At 42.6% G+C, this 19,990-nt stretch overlaps 2 protein-coding genes across 2 annotated transcripts; one reads left to right on the top strand and one right to left on the bottom strand.

Annotated features, from left to right (window-relative positions):
• Positions 1–541: 541 nt before the first annotated feature.
• On the bottom strand, positions 542–7,100 carry gask1b (golgi associated kinase 1B). The gene is made up of 4 exons (XM_080773950.1): positions 5,798–7,100; positions 4,892–5,109; positions 4,220–4,449; positions 542–1,701 (listed from the first exon to the last, which is right to left on the bottom strand). Exons 1-4 carry the CDS (start codon positions 6,699–6,701, stop codon positions 1,494–1,496), a joined length of 1,560 nt encoding a protein of 519 aa, XP_080630076.1. The 5' UTR covers positions 6,702–7,100; the 3' UTR covers positions 542–1,493.
• A 5,361-nt stretch (positions 7,101–12,461) lies between these two features.
• tmem144b (transmembrane protein 144b) lies at positions 12,462–19,776 on the top strand (the record flags this gene model as incomplete). The annotated part of the gene is made up of 11 exons (XM_080773327.1): positions 12,462–12,558; positions 12,758–12,880; positions 13,846–13,945; positions 14,136–14,216; positions 14,308–14,386; positions 15,283–15,356; positions 15,720–15,838; positions 16,858–16,977; positions 18,155–18,252; positions 18,817–18,870; positions 19,669–19,776. The coding sequence occupies 11 exons, from the start codon at positions 12,462–12,464 to the stop codon at positions 19,753–19,755; spliced, it is 1,032 nt and encodes a 343-aa protein (XP_080629453.1). The 3' UTR covers positions 19,756–19,776.
• Between the last annotated feature and the right edge of the window lie 214 nt (positions 19,777–19,990).

The following is a 19,990-nucleotide window of genomic DNA, read 5'->3' as shown; positions in this document are numbered from 1 at the left end:
CCACGTGCTGTGGTCTGACCGAGTGTTAGACCTAATCTATTTATTGTATTTATTAAATTCTTATTTTTCCTATCTATCTTGTGTTATACTCATACACAAATGAATGCTGTTGCTGCTACACCTCAATTATGTTACAATCAATGTAATTATAAACTAAGTCACTACAACATTACATGTAAATACAGTAAAGTGTAATATAAACTACCTATATCGAAAGAATATTACATAAAATACATTTATGTACACATAGGCTAACTGTGCCCATGGACCAGTACTATGGTGACTTGCTCAAGGGTACCTCTCCAGCTACAAGTCCTCACTCTGTACTGTGGTCCATGCTGGAATTGAACCAGCCTCCGGTTCCTGAGAAAGGACACACTTTCATATGAACACACCAAACTATAGCTACTGTATAACCTCCCAGACTAGTGTGCTGAATGAATTAATGAATTGATTAACTCAGATAATCCCTGCGCTAACGATGTCCTACTGGAAGCAATATCTAAACAACGGCACCGTATTCAGTCAGTGTTGTAATATTAAAGAAGCAATTTATTTGTCATCTGATGCTGAGACATGTTCATAAAAAATAGAAAGTATAAAATTAAATAAATACATTGGAAATCGTAAACAGTAGAAGTGAAAGCATGAGATCCTCACTTATACAATCTCTCTTACTCACTAATCACTATATCCATTAAAAAACACCTCAAAACACTGCAAAACAAACAATCCAAAAAAGTAATTTAATCCAGTTTTGCTTCTTAACGTCCCCATTTCCTTTCAATCATATTGAACTATCTTAACTAGTAATATTGATCGCAGTGAGTTTTGAGGAAAGTGACACGATCTCTTCCTGTTTAGAGAAACAAGCAATATATTAAGACTTGATGTAAGGATACAACTCTCTTTTTCAGTGTATAACATCTCCACTAGACCTGAGTTTCCTATGGTACAACTCACTTCACGAACATCTGGATTCCAGTCAGTCGTCGTCAACATAGAAACATCTAAACTTAATACTTAGTGCATTCCATTCCATTCATGTAAGTCCATCTTTTGTCCATTAACCTTCGTTAACCTTGTTAATGGGATAGCTCACCCCCCGAAATACTTTTTTTTCTATCGATTACTCACCCCATGGAGTTTGGGGTACGTTCAATATAGTGGACTGAGCACACTGTGCAATACAAACTAATATGTGAGTGTGCTCCTGGTGCGCATATCCGTTTCCGAACGCACCCTTGAACTCATGGATATTTTTTTGTTTTTGTTGCATTCCTAAGCCAATAGTTTGATGACCAGCTCCCTATGCTCCCTATGGAGACACAAAGGAGTCTTTGTGTCTCGATAGGGAACCACTGAAAAATCATTGGCTTATAGGAATGCGACAAAACAATATCACTGAATTCAAGTCTCCATGGGGGTGAGTAATTCATAGAAAAAAAAGTCATTTTGGGGGTGAACTATCCCTTTAAGGCTCATTAAACTAATCATGTGTTCATTGGGATGACTTTGATCCCGTGTGCGTTGATGTAGGTATGGAGGACGTTGACCCTCCTCTCTATGACATCGATGAGCTTGTCGATGCCCCGCCTCCCTCCCTGACTCTCCCAATACACCTGGTCCATGAACAGAGACTGGAGGAGTCTCTCCCGCAGCTTCCTGGTCCTCAACACACCTACCGCCTGCTCCGGCAACCTGGAGAGAGGGAGAGGGAGAGAGAGAGAGAGAGAGAGAGAGAGAGAGAGAGAGAGAGAGAGAGAGAGAGAGAGAGAGAGAGAGAGAGAGAGAGAGAGAGAGGGAGAGGGGGAGAGAGAGACAGACAGAGAGAGAGAGAGAGAGACAGCGATTGGGGGAAAAGTTACAAAAGGATGAGACAGGGTGCAAAGGACAGAGATAGGTGTGAGAGACAGAAAGACAAAAAGAGGGAAAAGACAGCATGTGATCAGTGTCTCATGTTCCCAGATCAATACCGGTACGTCTTGTCACATTATGAATTCAATGCAGTTGCTAGAACAATGCAGAGAAAGTGAATAAACCTACTCCTGCTTTAAAATCTGCTTCAAATCATATCACCTTCCGAATATAAAGGACCTGCCTAAAGATGAATGCGGTTTGATTGTCTCTAGTTACTCAACTAGAGACAATCAAACCGGGTTTAGAAACTGGCCTAGTGATTTCCTTTTTTTATTTTCCTTCAGAGATTTGTTCAGATTTCATACTTTATTGTCCCCGGGAGGGAAATGCTTTGAATGCTTTGCATAGCACTGTACAAAGCAGACAACAGTACAGACAACAGCACACAATACCAACATACAATGACAGACAGCTGAACACACTCAGACCTGTTGCGAGGCTATGGCTGCAGGTAGGCCTATCAGGTATCCAAAGCAAGCCCTAGTACAGTGGGATTGGGAGTGGCAAAACCAATTATCCTAGCAGCAGTGTTGGGTGTGTGTGGGTTTGGCCCGGCAGTAACAAATAATATGTTAGAGAAGTTACAGTAGGATGGGCTGAGTATAAATGCTCTGGTAGAGCTTCAAGGCATTTATGGCACACGTGTTTGAGCTGACTTGATCAGATTAGATTTTTTGTTTGGAATGACTTTGAGAGATCACATTTTTGTCTTTGTTTTTTTATTCATATCCGCCGAGACATTCCTCATTAACGTCACTCAGTGATTATTGTCAACATTTCTTCTTCATCTCGTCATCTCAAAAGCTTTTCCCTCGCTGATGACATCCAGGTGGACGTGGTGTAAAGAAACCTGATATCAGACTAACTCGGAACAGCAGATGAGGTTGGGCGGTGTGATCGGAGATCAGAGGAAATCTGGGTAAGAGGAGATGGGACAACTGTCCCTGCCAGGCACAGCGGAGCCTTCCCCGCCCTGCCCCCCCCCCTCCTGGTTCCTTGCGGTGCGACTGACAGATAGATTTATTGATCACAAGACATGTCAAGCATTTCCCCAAGGCATGGAGAGACAGACACGTACAGTAGCTAGTATACCTCACACACACGGGGGCTCTGTGACGGTCACCTACTTTCATGCTGTGCCAATTTTATTTCTAATCTTTTCATATTGTACCGTTTAATCTGTAATCTTCATTTTGGTTTTTGGTTTGTAGTTGTATACTTACTTCTACACAGACTTCATGGAATGTGTGACCTTTTAAAACACTACTACTACTTTTCTTTAATTTGTTCGCCGACAAAATAAATGCGCCTGGCCTGCTAAATTAAAACATTCAATGTAATATTTATTTTTTGAGCAGTGCCTGTACTGCTCCTACTAACAGCTATGTCCGTCCGTCCGTCCGTCCGTTTGCCCTACGGACAGCAGTAGTGCTGGGACACCTGGGGTGACACTGTTGGGCGCCGTGGCCGTGTGAACCATACAGTAGTAGTACAGCACAGACTACAGTACAGAGTTGTACAGTACAGAGTACACTACAGCACACAGTAGTACAGTACAGACGGCCTAACCACTTCCAACTAACAGCTATGTGTGTCTGTCTGTACGTCCGAGTACAGTACAGAGTACTACAGTACAAACTACAGTAGTACAGTATATGTGTAGTACAGTACAGTACAGTACGGTGTACATTACATTACAGAGTAAAGTACAGTACAGCAACAGTACAGAGTACAGTACAAGTAGTACAGGAGTTCAACACAGTACAGTAACAGTATAGTTGCACCGCTCAGTTCACACGGGTGTGATTTATTTTTAATTAAACATGTATGAAGTTATGAACTTTATACAATATAATGTTTCTGATTGCATAATTCCTAATACTCTGTCACACCGCTGAAAATAGCCCATCGCTCACAATACGCTGCTGTGTTGTGATGAGTGACGCACTGTGATGCGCAGAGCTTTCGGCATTAATCAGTCGCATTTTTTCCCGCTGACTGCTCGGTGGTTCTTGTATTTGTTTAACTGAGAATAACGTTAGAAATAGGTCTAGCCGTTAGGCATAGTTTTACTGGGGTCACGTTTAGGAATAGGGTTAGGTTTTGGCACCATTTCACTGAGGTTAAGTTTAGGAATAAGGTTAGGTGTAACCGTTTTAGACATAGTTTACTGAGATTACGTTAGCTCGTTTAGACATAGTTTACTGACGGCTGTACTGGTGTCTGTAGTCTGTATACGGTGACTGTGTTTTCGGGCTAGTATCCAAAAAAAAACCTTCTCACGCCCCTTCCAACTCACTCTCTGATTCCCTCCAGGATTCTGAAGTCCAGGTTGTCCTCGTTGCGGTCAAAGAAGCCCTGGTTGTTGGTGAAGACCAGGTGTCTGGGGTCGTCAGTCCTGTGGATGATGTTGGCCAGTGGCACGCGGTCTCCGTCCTCCACACACTCTGCATGGTGACCCGTCTCCACACACAGGTCCTCCTGCCGCGGCCTGAAGCCGCAGCAGCTCCGGTCCAGGCGGTTGTAGATCTGAACGTGAACATTGCATTTTCAGGTGTCTGTTGGCGGTATGACGACGGAACAAAACACAGCCGTATATATATGTTTGGGAGCATGTTACTTTGGGTACAGTAACATGCTTTGTGTTAACCCATTCTGACCTGAGATCGGATTCTAAAAATGTCTGTTTGAAAATGACAGTTTTCTGAAAAAGCTATGTTTGTATGTCAGTCGTTCTTCGATTTTTCAAAAATAGCAGACCTGCAAGCTCGTACAATCTCGTACAAGCTCGTACAATCTCAGCGCCACTATGAGCTTGTAGATCTGCTATTTTTCAATAGCTAAAGCAAAGCGTAGTGCTAACACAAAACTTAAATTAACAGTTAAGGTCCATATGGGTACGTTGTTATACTCTCAAATTAAATGAACGCTGCAGAGGATAAATGTTTCATCTTTGTCCTCGGCATTGTACCTGAAGCAAGAAGTCAAACACAGCCACTTTGCTCCATTCATAGTGGTGAATGCTGGAGCAGCCAGAGTCCAATTTAGGCACGACGTTTTTATGCCAACATCTCTGTTTCAGAGAGCTTTGGTACTCCTTCCAGGTTAAAACCACCGCTGACCTGGCTGCCACGAGGCCTCCTGGGTAGAGCGATGGATCCCATGACACCACAGCACACGGCTGGCCATCTAAAGACAGAAGGGTTATACGTTGTTCAGAGAGGTGTTCATTTCTTCTTCTTCTTATTATTATTATTGTTTCGCTTTTTACCGCCTTCTCTCCCCAATTTAGCCTTTATGCTAATTGATTCCTATATATACCCACACAGACTTCTGTCTCTTTGTCACTGCTTTTGTATCCTATACTGTACTGGCTCACGCTCACCTACAGCTGCCACTGAGGATCCAGCGTGCACCTGGAGGGCATATAGAGCCTTTGTCCTTCTACTCCTGCCCAACAAATATCACCCACACCCTCCCGGCTCCCCAACCTCAAACACAGGCCAATGGTGCTTAGGCTCCGCGTGGTGGGCACATACTATTACTTTACCACTATGCCACCTGAGCGCCCATATATATATATACACACACACACACACACACACACACACACACACACACACACACACACACACACACACACACACACACACACAGACATACATACATAGGCCTACAATCAATATTGAAATATATGCTATATTATAAGATACCAGCATAGGATATTAAGAAGATGAACTCGAATATTCAAGTTTAGAACCAAACCAGACACGGTCGGCGCCGCATGCCATTGCCATCACATTGAAATGACTAATATAAGCAGTGAATAAAATCGCTTGCATCATATGAGATGTTTGGTCATGTCTGTATAGCCTACCGTGTATCAAACCGAACCTCCTGCTCACAGCTGGCAGGGTCCTGTTCAGGCCGAGCACGCGGTCCAGGTGGAAAGCGAACACCTCGCTGGTGTCCACGGGTCTCTTTATAATCCCACACTGTTCCCGGCACACTTTGTCAACACTTTTGTATTTTTGGTGGCTCGGTGAAACGTTTGCGTCGCTTTCAAACAACAACAAAGACGGAGAGTCCTTATACGAGACCTCTTTGATGCGCCAAGCTTTGGCATCGGCGAGGAAGCGCATGAGGCGCACGTCATCTGCGCTGAACCACGACGGTGTCTTCTGACTGTACATTCTTATAGAACTAGCGAAATGTTGTGACTGATCGTCTATAACATGCGACTCGTCTATTATATGTAACAATCTGTAATCAATGTCTCTGGACTCTTTCCAAGACGTTTTGGATCCGAGCGCACGCGTTTGCGCGCCGTCCATCCCCTCCAAAGCGTTCCCTTTATTTTGCGTAAAGGCATCATTGTCTGTTTTGTGCCTTCTTACTTTCCTCCTGAGTTTAGGTTTGACTGTTGCCCGGATAACAGCCGGCTTGAGACGCCTGGACGACTTTAGTGTGATATACACCACGTTGGACTGCAATGTCGGCACTGCTATGTCATTACCAGCATTCCCAGTTCCACCAGTAGTCAGCGGGTCTGGCCGAGCCGCGGTGATACTCAGATACAGCTGATGTAATCCGCGGCTCCTGCGGTACTTATCAACCCGTCTGTATCCAACTTGTGAAACCACAAATAACAGGTAGACGAAACAAACCCCGGCGATGACCAGATTCCTTTTCGACGGAGGACACCTTCGAAAACTGCTGGCGACCAGCCAGAGGAGAGACCACCAACAACATGTCCAGTGAAAGATAGACTTCTTCTCCATTAGCCTTCTGCCTATACCTATAAAACTTTATCAGGTTATTGTTAACATGGCTATCAGAGCGGATCTCTGTTGTTGCGCCAAAGTCAGACCGGGGAGCCTGGGAGGAGCGCGCAACTTCCGAAACTCATCTCCTAGGCTATCCTGCTCACACTGGCTGGCAAATAAAAGTAGCTATGCTACGAGATCCGTGTTGTAGAAGAGAAGATATTGAGATCGAGTTTGTCATGGGCAGGCAGGAGCCTGGAGGAGAGGATGGGTGGATTTGATGCCCTAAAGAACATTTCCACAGTAGGCTAGTACCATAGCTTCACATTCGCACTATACCAGGCAGTGGCAGGCAGTGCACGTGTCATCATGGCAACATGTGACTTTCCTTTAAATATATAGGTTATCTAGCAATTCCCCGTTATTTTGTAGTCAATGGAACTTATCCCCTTCTTCTTTAACTTCAGAATGTTCTACATCTTCACGCTCAACTATATCATGGCATGCGTGATGTTGTTCCAGGCAGCCAGCTGAACATGTTTGGTTAATAGGCTAGAATAGATGATGTAATGAAACGTACTACGGGCAAAGAATGTGCGTTTCAATTCAGGCGACATCTGCTGGTTGATTTGTATCAGAGCCCCTTCTTTAAAAAGAATGGGCCCCATGGGGCTGTGTATATTGTGTTTGTGTAGTTTATGGGTGTTTGATCATGTTCATAATGTATTGTTGATCACATACATTCCCAGAATCCCAGACCATATTCATACAATAGAATAGAATAAATGGTGAGCAGTGAGCAGAAAGGAGATGGATGCATCCAGGGACACTTAATAACAGGAAACAGTGAAGCATTTCTTTCCCTGCTGTTGAAGGAAGTCCTGATTAGACTGAAGTCCAGCAGGACCAAACAGGACATCCTGAGCCAAGACATACATCAACCTGTTTTATATACCGGTGTGTACCGCACCTGAGCCTTGTTGTGTATATCACACACACATACAAAATAATTAATCTATTTATAAACCCATCCATCCATCCATGATCCATCCATCCACCCACAAATCACAGCTACATTAATAATAATAATAATAATAAAAATAATCATAATAATCGCAATAATTGTAATAATAATAATAATATCTCAAATTTATATAGCGCTTTTAAGGATACCCCCAAACACGCTTTACATGCAGGGGGGGGGGGGGGGGGCATGAGGAAACAACAAAGAAAAAGAAATAGTGGGGGGAAAAAAACACAAAGGCTAAAAGAAATAAAACATAGCATATAGGCTATCTGAGACTGAGAGTATTGAGTATACATTACACAGGGTTTTGGGGCAGCTCAAGTAAAAGCTCAGTCACCCCAGGTCAGGTGGATTAACGTACGTATATGTCACTCTGGTGACCCACCTGACCTGAGGGAGATCGAACAGAGCCAGATATTGCTGTCTTAATTGTGCATGCATGTTATGGATTGTAGCCTAATAACAATAATAGTAATACTACTACTACTATTAATAATAATAATAATGATGATAATTGGCCCGGTTTCAGTGCCGGTTCTAGGCCTTTTGAGGGCCCAAGCAACTTATTTATCTGAGGCCCCCCCTCCTGCTTTGCCACGCCGGGGGGGGGGCGCAAGCCCACCCGGGGTCCAGAAAATTTTGTAAATTTGCCATGAAAATGCTTCAATCTGGTGCACTTTGAGATCAAAATTAAGAAGCTAGGTGGGGGCCACATGTGGCCAGTAGCCCATGTAAGGGATAGGGGATACAGTGGTTGAGGCCCTAGGCGACCGCCTAGTTCGCCTATGCCTAGAACCGGCCCTGCCCGGTTTCCACACTTGAGCGGACAGAAGAAGCTGTGTTTTACGTCATTTCCGAGTTTTTAGACAGCTGGTGGATGGAAAAGAGCGTTTCGGCCGTCAGCCGCGGCAGTCAGGTAGGCCTCAGGCCTGAGGCCTGGTATGGTAGGCCTCAGGCCTGAGGCCTGGTATGGTATAGGCCTCAGGTCTACCATTCTGAAATTTAATTTAATAATTGTTGGACTGCTGGACAGCTGACAGTATAGGCTCTCTTTACTCTTAAAAAAAATAATATATATATATATATATATATATATATATATATATATATATACATATATATATATATATATATATATATACTACACACGACATACATACATGATATATATATATACTACACACATACATACATGATATATATATACTGTATATATATATTATATTGTAATTTATATTGTATAGCTGTCCAGCAGTCCAAATATTATTAAATTTAATTTCAGAATGGTAGACCTGAGGCCTACCATACCAGGCCTCAGGTCTGAGTACTACCATTGCGTGGCACATCTATGCTGCCCAATCCCAATTGCCTCCCTCAAGCCCTGAGCCCTGCATGGAGCCTCATTGACTTTAATGACGTCAGCTGTAAGTGCTTGAGGTTGAGGGTGAGAGGCTGCAAGGGCTCCACATTGTTGTGAAAGAAATGGGACAGCACTTTGAAGATGAGTCCGCCATGCATGAGTCCATGACACTTTGCATCACTTTATAAAACCTGTCCTTATTCACAGCCAGTGCCTACACCTACATGCTTGGCCTATTTATACATGTCTATCACGTCTATTTTAGTATTTAAGCTGATCGTTTTATTATTAGTTTCATAAAAACACTTTCCTGTGTGATATGGGTTGTAATATTCATATATAATAATATTCATTATACATTTCATTTCCATATTCTTTTACTTTGCTCATTAGTCATTTCTCATCATGTTTCCCTTATTATTATTGTTATTGCGAACGCAGTGAGCACTTACTATGAGACCTAGCAGATCATGTCTGTGTGTCTGTGTGTGTGTGTGTCTGTCTGTCTGTCCCGCTATCCAAATATGGAGTGTGTTGCATTAGCAATCACTCAGCTCCATATATGCCGGGCACAAAAGGGGCCAGGTCCACTCAGCTCCATATATGGGCACAAAAGGGGCCAGTGATTTGTTTGTTGTGGACCTGGCCCCCTTTTGTGCCCATATATGGAGCTGAGTGCGTTCGCTTCCCGCGTTCGCGCGTCTTACTCGTTAAATATATAGCCTATAACCTATATCCTTCCATTCCGTCTCCTTTTGAGAACAGTGAGAAAGCACTATTGTGTTTGTTGACATTCTAATCGCGATACATAACTAATTTGCATATTTAAATGAGGATCCCCCTCATTCCCCTGGTAACGCCATGGGTATTTTTTTTTGCTAAAGTCAGCCCAAAGTCAGCATCGACGCTGACTTTGGCAAAGGGCACATAAAGGGGCGGGGCTGGGGCTGAGCACTCGCTGATTTACCGATTTCAAATGGGACATCCCTCAAGCCCTCGCAGACTTCACATGAACGCGCAGCTAAGTCAGTGAGGGCTCATTGAGTCAGCAAGGGAGTGGATTGGGATTGGGCCTATGCCTATAGGACAAATAAAGAGGATAGAGCACGGAGGTGCGGCCAGGGCTCCTGCTGGAGGTTTGCACATGTGTAAAGTAAACAGGAACTGCGATGATGATGTTCCAGCAGAGGTGCTAGGTGCATGAGAGTTACTGACCCTGAACTGAAATAATAAAAAGGATATAAAAAAAAAGAGAATAGTACAAAGTTGATTTTGTTTTTATTCTAAAAAGTTATCAATTTCATAACTGTGGATAAAATGTTGTGTATAACAAACTGAAAGATAAAGCACAAGTACATTTACTAAATGTTAATGTTTTTGTATATTTTCTTTTGTGGATTTTCCATGTTCTTTAGTACAGGCGCGGAGACTCCGGGGGTGCCTGGTAGCTGAAACACCCACGGTTAAAATAATAAGCCAATATGCACCCACGTATTATGAAGGCTGAATTTCCCCTCCCTTTCCCCTCCCCCTGCTCAAAATGTCACGTGGTCACACACCTTTACGGGGGTGGGGGGCGCTTGGGCAAGAGGTGTTGGGCAACTTGGGCATTCAAATGCTAATAGAAAACTTGTTTTATTTCCACCGCTGGGGGGGGGGGGGGGGGGGGGGGCTGGGGGCGGGACTTTGAGCACTCACAATCATTATTGAAACATGACGCCCCTGCTTTAGTAGGCCACATGTGTCAAACTTTTATTTTTGTGAAATGACAAAGGAACATGGATACTGTTCATTCAAGTGCTGTGGATGATATAAAACATCTGAAAAGGAAAGGGTGACTGCTGTTTAATTCTCAACTGTTCTGGGTCTCATTATTTACATCACATGGTATGCACTTTCTATCTAGCACCTCTGCTGGAACACTCCATCACAGTTCCAGTTTACACTGAGCATGTGCAAACCTCCCGCAGGAGACCGGCCGCACCTCCGTGCTCTATGCTCTTTATTTGTCCTAGAATCATCTATCCACGGAATGTCTATGTTCACAGGCTTCTGTCTGTGTGCGCCTAGAGGAGCAACTGAGCATGTGCAACACCACTTCTTACACCATGGTGTAAGAGGTGTCCTTTGGGAAACCGGGCCATAAATAAATACCTAACCTAATACATTTGAGAAGCTATATAGGTGATCCTCACACAGATCTCTTTCGCTCTCTCTCCCTCTCTCTCTCACACACACACACACACACGCGCGCGCCTTATTTATTTTGTTCTTCCCAGGCCATTCCAGTCAAGTTTTTAGGCTATATCGTTTTGCTGTCATCATTGGCCGTACATCAAATACTTCCTACTTCTCAGCCTAATAGATTGCGTGAGTTCAGCAGTTTATGAAAATAAATGATGTCAATTATTAAATTCAATACATTTGTTCATTAATGCGTGTTTGATTGGATGCGTGCGCGCCGCCTGCGTGTAGCCGTCACGTCAGCCAGACCATTGATTAATAATTGGCGTCACCTGAGGTCAGCAACGCCGCTAATCCATCCTCTGGTCTGGTCCATCGCCAAGTTTCTCTGTCGTTTTTAACTGCTTTCTTCACTCCTCACAGAAAACACCGACCAAATGTTTTCGTTGAATAATTTTCTAACAAAATGTCAGCATCGTCTGCAACTTTTATTTATTCTGCTGTTATTAGTGAGCTTCCTCAGACCAGAACACGTTGGTGGTGAAGGTGCGTATACGGTCTATCTTTCAGCCTGGTGGAATAGAATTTATGTTGCTTTAAAGTTGTCCACATATGCCTATAGCCTAGCCCTAGGCTGCCGCTATGGCTACTGTTAGAGCTATGGACCATATAGATTAGATATCACAGTATATCACTGGGTAGCCTAACAGGAAGACTGGGCACGAAAGGAAGTGGGCACTTAAAAAAATCACAGGAAAGTACTGTACAGTTCAATGCAAGGTCTGCTAAGACATAATTAATTAATTAGAAATGAACATGATTGAACATTTTATTTTTTTAATTAAGGCAGACCTAATATATTTCTATAATTGGTACAAAATTGCTGCACGTCTTACTCGTATGTACCATTTATGTTCACATCATGCCTAGGCTACTTGACTTGAGATAACTTCTCAAACGTAAAAAATTCAAACATTTTTGACTAAATAGTACATTTTTCATTGAGGCGCCCACTCTTCCTTAGTGCCCACACTTCTTGTATCCTATCAACGTGTTGCCGTTGTTAAAGAAAGTTTACATTGTGTTTTAAATGCTGATATTGTCTGTTTTTACTTGTGTGTGTATTTTCCCAGATGTTCAGGCTGAAAAGAACCATGATGTTGTCAATTCAACTTTTATTTATAAACTGTCAAATGAGACCAGTATGACAGATTTCGTTTATGGTTTCTCTGCCAACGTGATCGCGGTGCTCCTGTATGGAAGCAACTTGGTGCCCATCAAAAGGATAGATACAGGGGATGGTAGGTATAGATTAGGCCTGTAGGGCGTATAGGCCATTCCTAAACCCCAATCCGTGTATGCCAAGTGGACCCACTTAAACCCACTAAACTCTGTCACATTAACATAACTGTAACAATGAGGCCTACAAATTCTTGTTAAATATCATATGGGTCTGTTATTTGGGTGTGTGAGGTCAAGCTGTTGTTCTGCTGTCCGTAGGAATGTTCTTCCAGTGGGTCAACTGTGCAGCCATTTGGTTCCTAGCCAAGTTTGGAGATGTCGTGCTTAACACACCCAAGTTCCAGCCTCTTGCCATGCTGGGAGGAGTCATCTGGGCTACAGGTAGGCTAGGCTACTGTCTTTTTCTGGACTATTAATATAGAAAAAATATATGCAACCTAAAATCTCATTTTGGATTGTATTAGTGTGGTTGAAAACAGACTATTGTTATTGGTCTTTTTTTAGATGATGATTACACCCCCTGCCTGTAATTCCACACGATACACGATATGTTGACCTCGTATGATTGGACAATATACGGTGACATCACATTATGTCATATAGATGGGCAACCACACTTATTTACCCCATATTTGGGAGCCTTATCTTGTACAATAATATGTCTGTCCATGAGTACAGAATCTTTGTCTTCTAATGCTCTGTATAAACACGGGAAAGTGAGCACACTGATATTGGTCATTATTAGACAAATTTGATAAACGGATTTTCTTTTTTGTCAAGAGAGTGAGAGAGAGAGAGAGAGAGAGAGAATGCTCTTTGACCTTTTGTTGGCCATTGAAAAAGCTGAATAACTCAAAATCTACCGAGCTCTACATGGTTTGGATAAAACACGCAATGTTCGGAGGTCTTTGCTGATTCCGGTGAATCCGGTGATCTAGATGGGACCATTGGCGCTTTCTAGAGCAAGGATGGCTTCATTTTAGCTCGCTAGCATTGACACTATTTATTTAGCATCTAAGATGGATGTGAATCACGGCTTGCAGTCTGCGGTTGGCTCTGCGTCCACCAGGTGGAAGCAGATGGGTAACTCATTAAGTGTGTGCAGGCACGATGCATTTCATGTGTCCATGAAATGTATTGAGATGCATTGTAGATTTTGAGCGACTGTTATGTATGTAATGTAGCTAAATGTCACTTCATAAAAATAATGCATTTTGAAATGAAAATGAACGACACTTTAATTTGAAAATACACATTGTGTCGAGCATGGTCAAACAATGACGTATTTTGAGTATAAATGTGTATAAATGTTGCTACAAATCTATTATCAAAATGTTTATTAACAGGTAACATTACAGTCGTACCCATTGTGAAATCCATTGGCCTTGGCCTTGGGCTTTTGATGTGGGGGTCTAGCAGCTTGTTAATGGGCTGGGCAAGTTCAAGGTGAGTGTCTTGGGTTGTTTAAATTTAGAGAGAAAATTGTTCTGCTTTTGGTCAGAATAGTTGTCGAATATTGAGCTTGTATAGTTGTTTTATTCCCTTTTGTTCCTGTCTCATGTTTATATTGTTGTAAAGCACGTTGTTTGAAAAGTGTCCCCTGTTCTTTTTATTAATATTCTAAAGTCCATTTCAGATTTGGATGGTTTGGGATCGCAGCTCAGCATGTATCCCGGCCACTGCTGAACTATGTTGGGGCTGGTTTGTGTCTGCTCAGGTGAGATCAAATCGCTAAGTAGACTCACAGTATTGACTGCTTTATATTGATAATTGAGTGTTTGAACGACTGCTGTTTCTGTCTGTTACAGTGGGGTTATCTTTTTCTTTGTAAAAACAAATGTGGAGAATCGTACCTGCTCTGAATCGACTCCCCTGCTTGTTGATTGTGTAAGTGATATTGATGCAGTTTATTAGTATTTACACCTTTTCTTTTTTCTTTTTTTTATCCCACAATTTTGTGAACCCATTTTTCACCCATGTGTCAATTATCTAATGTGATCCTGGGCTCTACACACCCTCTGCCAACCTAGTCCCCATATATGGGGGACATGGGGAGAGCAACGGACTTGAACTCATGCTTCCTTCATGCCGGAGTGTCCAAGTTGCTCCTTTACACCTGACGGGGGGGGGGGGTTCCCTGGTTGGACGTAGTGCGTGGAAGGAAGTTAAGGAACACGTTATTCCAACCAGTTCCTTTCCCCTCCATCATGCGCCCCGGCTGGCCAGGGGGAGGCAGTTTAAAGACCAGCATTACTGCATGTTTTTTGTGAGGGTACTTACCCTAGGGGACACGGGCAGAACATGCAAACTCCACACAGAAAGGCCCTTTCACCAACCCCGCCTCGGGTATGGGCAGGAAGCACGCCGCCAGCACCCACAGCGTCCCGAGCGGAGAGAGAACCCAGGACCTTCTAGCTGTGAGGCGACCGACAACACTACCAACTGTGCCCCCATTTACACCTTTTCATAACCACTGGGCAGAAAATGGTCCTACTATTGAACCCGGGTACAGTCAGACTGGACAGTGGACAGTCAGACAGAGTAAGGCGGCTACTTAAAAAAAAAAAAAGAATTGTGGCTTTCGCCTTTATTTCATATATTTTTATGGAGGGACAGACAGTAGGCTGACAGGAAATGGGGAGAGAGTGACTGATTGTAGTCTGGAGGTAAAGGATGAGACCGGTTATGACATATGATATCTTATCTGACAATTTGATTGCCTTTCTGTACTTTGAGTGTTGATCAGAGCTTTTGTACTCTTGACTCTTCCATCATTCCTGCAGCGAACCCAGGCTTATGGGTCACATTCCTCAGAGTTCTGGATCGACAAGATTGGAGCCAAACCCCGGCGTTTCCTGTGAGTAGTCAGACTTTACAAACCCATTGAACAAATACAATCAAGTTTTTTTTTTTTTTTTTTTTTTTTTTGAATGAAAAGTTGGTTGAATTATGATCAGTCGCAAACACCCATGTCCTTCATAACATATTTTTTTGTATCATCAGTCTAACGGCCTTTGATGTTCAGGGGGCTATACTACCGCTTTCACTACATTATTAACTTTATCATAATTTATACAGTATGTATCATCTCCAGTATGTGCCTTTTTAAGATCAACTGTCTTCAGTTAATTGATAAAACGTAATGACCGGAAGCATTATAATAACCCCATCCACCCACTGTTACACAGGATCTAAGTCTTGTATTCTGTCTGTCCACCAGAGGCTGTGTCCTGGCTATAACTTCTGGTCTGCTTTACGGATCTTCATTCGCTCCCATCCTCTACATAAAAGCCCGCTCGTCACACCATGACAGCGTTTTCCTTGGAGCCAGTATGAACGGTAAGCAAATTGGCATGTTGCCATTAACACTTAAATACCTCATAGGCCTACATCTTGTTCTGCTGCAACACAAAGCATAAATTGGACTCTATACACTAGATGCAGTGAGACACATTTAGGGAAAGTTGAATGAGATTCTCTTCAATTCCATTCCATGAGATTCCATTTCTACTGTGTGGTGTTGGTAGCCAAATAAGAGTCATGTCTTTAAGCTCTGCATCTTGGTCTAGAAGAAGAGTCATGTAGCAGTGTGTTGATGTGAGTCAGAGTGAGAGGACAGTTTACAATGGACAGCTCTTTAATAAACAGAAAATAATGAAAACCTTGGCTTGGAAACATCTAATCTGATATCCTGAAATTCAGTTCATGCATTGTATTCATGTTTTGTAAGCAATACAGATTAAATGCTTTGCTGACCGGCAGCACCTGCACTCCAGGTCCCTTGGATCAATCATTTCAATCCTTGAAATTGATCCGGTCTGAATCGACCCATTGTATTTCCTTCAGGCACACTGTGTGGAGAACAAAGACAAGTCTGGAAAATGATTTTGAATTGATTCGACTCAGACGCAAACTCACCCACACACACATTATGTTGTTGACCTGACTCGGCCAAATGGATGTGACCGTACCGTTGTAGAAGCCAGACTACATGGATGCCTACTGATCCACAACCTGTACAGATTACAGAATATGAACTGGTTTCCTCAGTGTTCCTATTCAGATCGGTTTCCTGTAGTACTGCTTGATGGTAGCTGCATGAGGCCTTGTAGACCTGCAATGTCTCTAAATGTTTAGTGATGACTGAATGCCTGTGTTACTTTCCAACATGTGCTTATACTGTAGTAACCTCTCGCGTCAGTACTATACTGCGCGAGAGGTAAATAAAGTACTATACCGTTAGCAAATAAACAAACGGCTGCTTATATATATATATATAATACTGGTACGGTAGTGAACACACCCCCCCCTTCTGTTAAAATCAGTGAATTAATTTTCTTCCAATTGTCTCTGCACAGACATCGATTATGTTTATGCCCAGTGTTGTGGGATTTTCTTGGCAAGCACCCTGTACTTCCTGATCTACTGCGCTGCTATGAAGAACAAGCCCAGGCTGTACTCCAGAGCCGTCCTTCCAGGTAACTCACTGACCCATGCTTTATATCTGCAGCTTTACACCCAACAAATGATGAATGACTTTGTTTTTGAAGGTGTTTCTTAAAGGAACACATCACCCTTTTTGCAAAGAAATGTATGTTAATGACGTTTAGAAGATCTATAGAACACTTTCCTGGGGGTTTTAGATATTTTATATTTTAGCAGTGTCCATGACGTTGTCAGACACTGGGCTCACTTCCTTCCTGGACTACAATTCCCGTTTTTTTGCTTTGGTGCAATGCTCCTCCTTGTGGAAGGAAGTGCAGTTCAAGGCACACAATTCCACCTGTGTCTTGAATCAAGTAGGCCTACAAATGGACCCCAATGGAAACAAGCCAATATATGCTGTCTTGGATTCATCCTTTTAGCAGACCTTGTATTTTACTCTACTTCCCCTGTGCTTGTCCATGCAAACTGTCAAACCGTTAAAGTAATCAATCGTCAATCTTCAGGTAGCTAGCTACAGATATTAATCCATGTGTCGACTGTCGAGCAGGGAATGGAATGCTTTTGGATACAATTTTTGGCCAAATAACACTGTCGGGGCATTATAGAGTTGCGATTTTTCCCAGGTGACCTCTCAGACAGTGAAGTTGAAGTTGAGTCGATTTAACAGGGGGCGGGTGGGGGTGCGCGCACGCTCAAATACGGAGCATGTTAAACGGAGACACTAAACATGGTGCGCACACAGTGGCCTTTCCGATATGGCACAGAAACCCATTAGAAAAGACATAGCTAGGCTACACACACTGTCTGTAGGCACTGATTATCAAAACATAAATGTAACAGTAAACACTAAACGGTGCAGGCACGCACACGCACACTGGCACAGAGACCAGAAAAGAACGCGACAAAGAGAGTGAGACGAGGCATAATTGGCACATAATTGGAGGAAAAAAATACTTCTGTCTATGGCGATAACCAATTCCACAGTCTTAATTCTGGACACACGTAGAGCAAAAATAATAATGGGGGAAAACAAATGATTTTTTCCCCTTTTTCTTCTCTTTCAACTTCTCCTAATTTGAATCGACTTGTGTTAATGAAGTTGATGCATGGACTGTTTAATGAATGCTCTAGTGTGTGTGTGTGTGTGTGTGTGTGTGAGCGCATATTGCACCATTATTAAAGTCTCCTGATGTCAAACTTTCCCTCCAGCCTTCTTGTCCGGCCTTATGTGGGCAGCGGGCACCTACTGTTGGTTTATGGCCAACAGCTACCTGAGTGCTGTTGTTACTTTCCCTATAGTAACTGCTGTGAGTATACACCCTAATGTCTGTCAAATGGATACTGTACAGTTATGTTTCAAAACGTTGGGTTCAATGCTGAGAACTAAACTATTGACTATTCCGCAGTGGAATTATTAGTAACAATTCGTTCATCTGACAAAGAGAGGTAGATAGAAAAATGTATCCCATGAATGGCATCGGAAGGCTTATTCAAGGAAGCCCTTGTTGAATCAAAATAATTTCACGCGTCCCATCAGCGCCACAAGACGATCAATACTTTAGATATGTTACTTTTTAGATTTTCAACATTAAAAAACATTACATTTCCCCACACCTCCCCCCCCCCCCCCCCCCCCCAGCATAAATACAATAGTATTGATTGTTATATAAATGGGTTGTTTAAGACATTCCGGAAAGAAACTGATGGAAAGGCAGAAGTATTGTATAACTGTACATTCATCACTATCACTACAGCAATGCCATTCCATGACCAACAGTAGAAGACTGGTTGTTACTGGGTGTCTCCCAGATGTGAATGTATGTGTCCAGTATACTCTGTGGGCTTTCCCATAAGATGTTTTCTCTCTGCAGGGCTATGGTCTGGTGGCGGCATTGTGGGGGTCCCTGGTGTTCAGAGAGATTAAGGTAAATGCAGTGTTGGGGGGGGGGGGGGGGGAAAGATACTGCAATTTTCTTTTAGTAAAAGGATCAATACTGCAATATAGAAATGCGGTACTCTGTTATAGAATAAAAAATGTACTTTAGTAAAAGTACAAAATGTTCTTAGAAAGTTACTCATTGATCAGAATGTCCCATTTCACGTTTTCAAATGTATAAAAATCTTTTGAAAATGGCACATGGACATTGGACAAGCTCACGATCTGTCGCCGTATTGTGAGCTTGTAGATCAGCTATTTTCAATGTTTCATGTCTTGTAATGATAATCAAAATCTTCAATTGCTAGTAACTAAAGTTTTCAAATAAATGTAGTGGAGTAAAAGTGCAATATTTTGATCCAGGATGTAGTGAAGTGTATTGGAAAGTACAAATATGTCAATGTACTTGGTTATTTTCCACCACTGGGTAAATGTCACCAAATGACAGGGTAATTTGCTATGAGTGTGCTCCATGCTGACTGCATTATAGTCCTGTGAGAGATGGAGCATAGGCTACTTACTGTATGAGATACTGTATGAGGCTGCTGCTATGACTAATTATGAAGACTGATTTTTAAAGAGCTTGCTCACATGAACCTATGTTGTCTGAACACCAAACAAATCCATTGGTGTTCAACTGTTCATTCAGTATTATTGGCTCAGAAATGCAGTTTCTTCATGGGGTGTGTAATTGATAGAAAATAAGTTTCTTGGCTGAACTATACTCTTAAAATGTTGTCGACTTAACTTATGGTTTCGACATGATGCTGACTGTGTCTTTCTGCAGGGTTTGGGAAACTGTTTCGTATTCTTCCTGGCTTCCCTGGTCGTCCTCGCTGGCTCACTCCTCACTGCCATATCTAAACTCGAGTGAGCCACCACTAGGTGGCACTGCTACACAGGAACGTCCCTCATGATGCCATGGCATCCCTTTGTGGCTGGAGGCAGGAGTGTCTGAGTGTCATGTCATTTGTGTATCAGTTGAGTTTGTGTCACTTGTGTACTGATAAGACTTGATTGATAGCAATGCTCTTTTCTGCTTTTGGTGACTGAAAACATTTAAATGCTTCACGTTATGCTGTTTGCAGGACATCTGTGTTGAAAGGATA

Source organism: Protomyctophum bolini (genome assembly GCF_963924005.1).
Source record: "Protomyctophum bolini genome assembly, chromosome: 10".
NCBI lineage: Eukaryota > Metazoa > Chordata > Actinopteri > Myctophiformes > Myctophidae > Protomyctophum > Protomyctophum bolini.
Note: the sequence above shows the minus strand (reverse complement) of the source record. Positions and strands in the feature narration are given on the sequence as shown.

Bases quoted from the DNA above. Each gene is read 5' to 3' on its own strand.
- gask1b (XM_080773950.1), bottom strand. From the start codon at position 6,701: ATGGAGAAGAAGTCTATCTTTCACTGGACATGTTGTTGGTGGTCTCTC. The intron at 5,110-5,797 runs GTAGGCTATACA...TTCTGTCTTTAG, and splicing joins GAGGTTCGGTTTGATACACG to ATGGCCAGCCGTGTGCTGTG. The intron at 4,450-4,891 runs GTACAATGCCGA...GTTCACGTTCAG, and splicing joins TGTTTGACTTCTTGCTTCAG to ATCTACAACCGCCTGGACCG.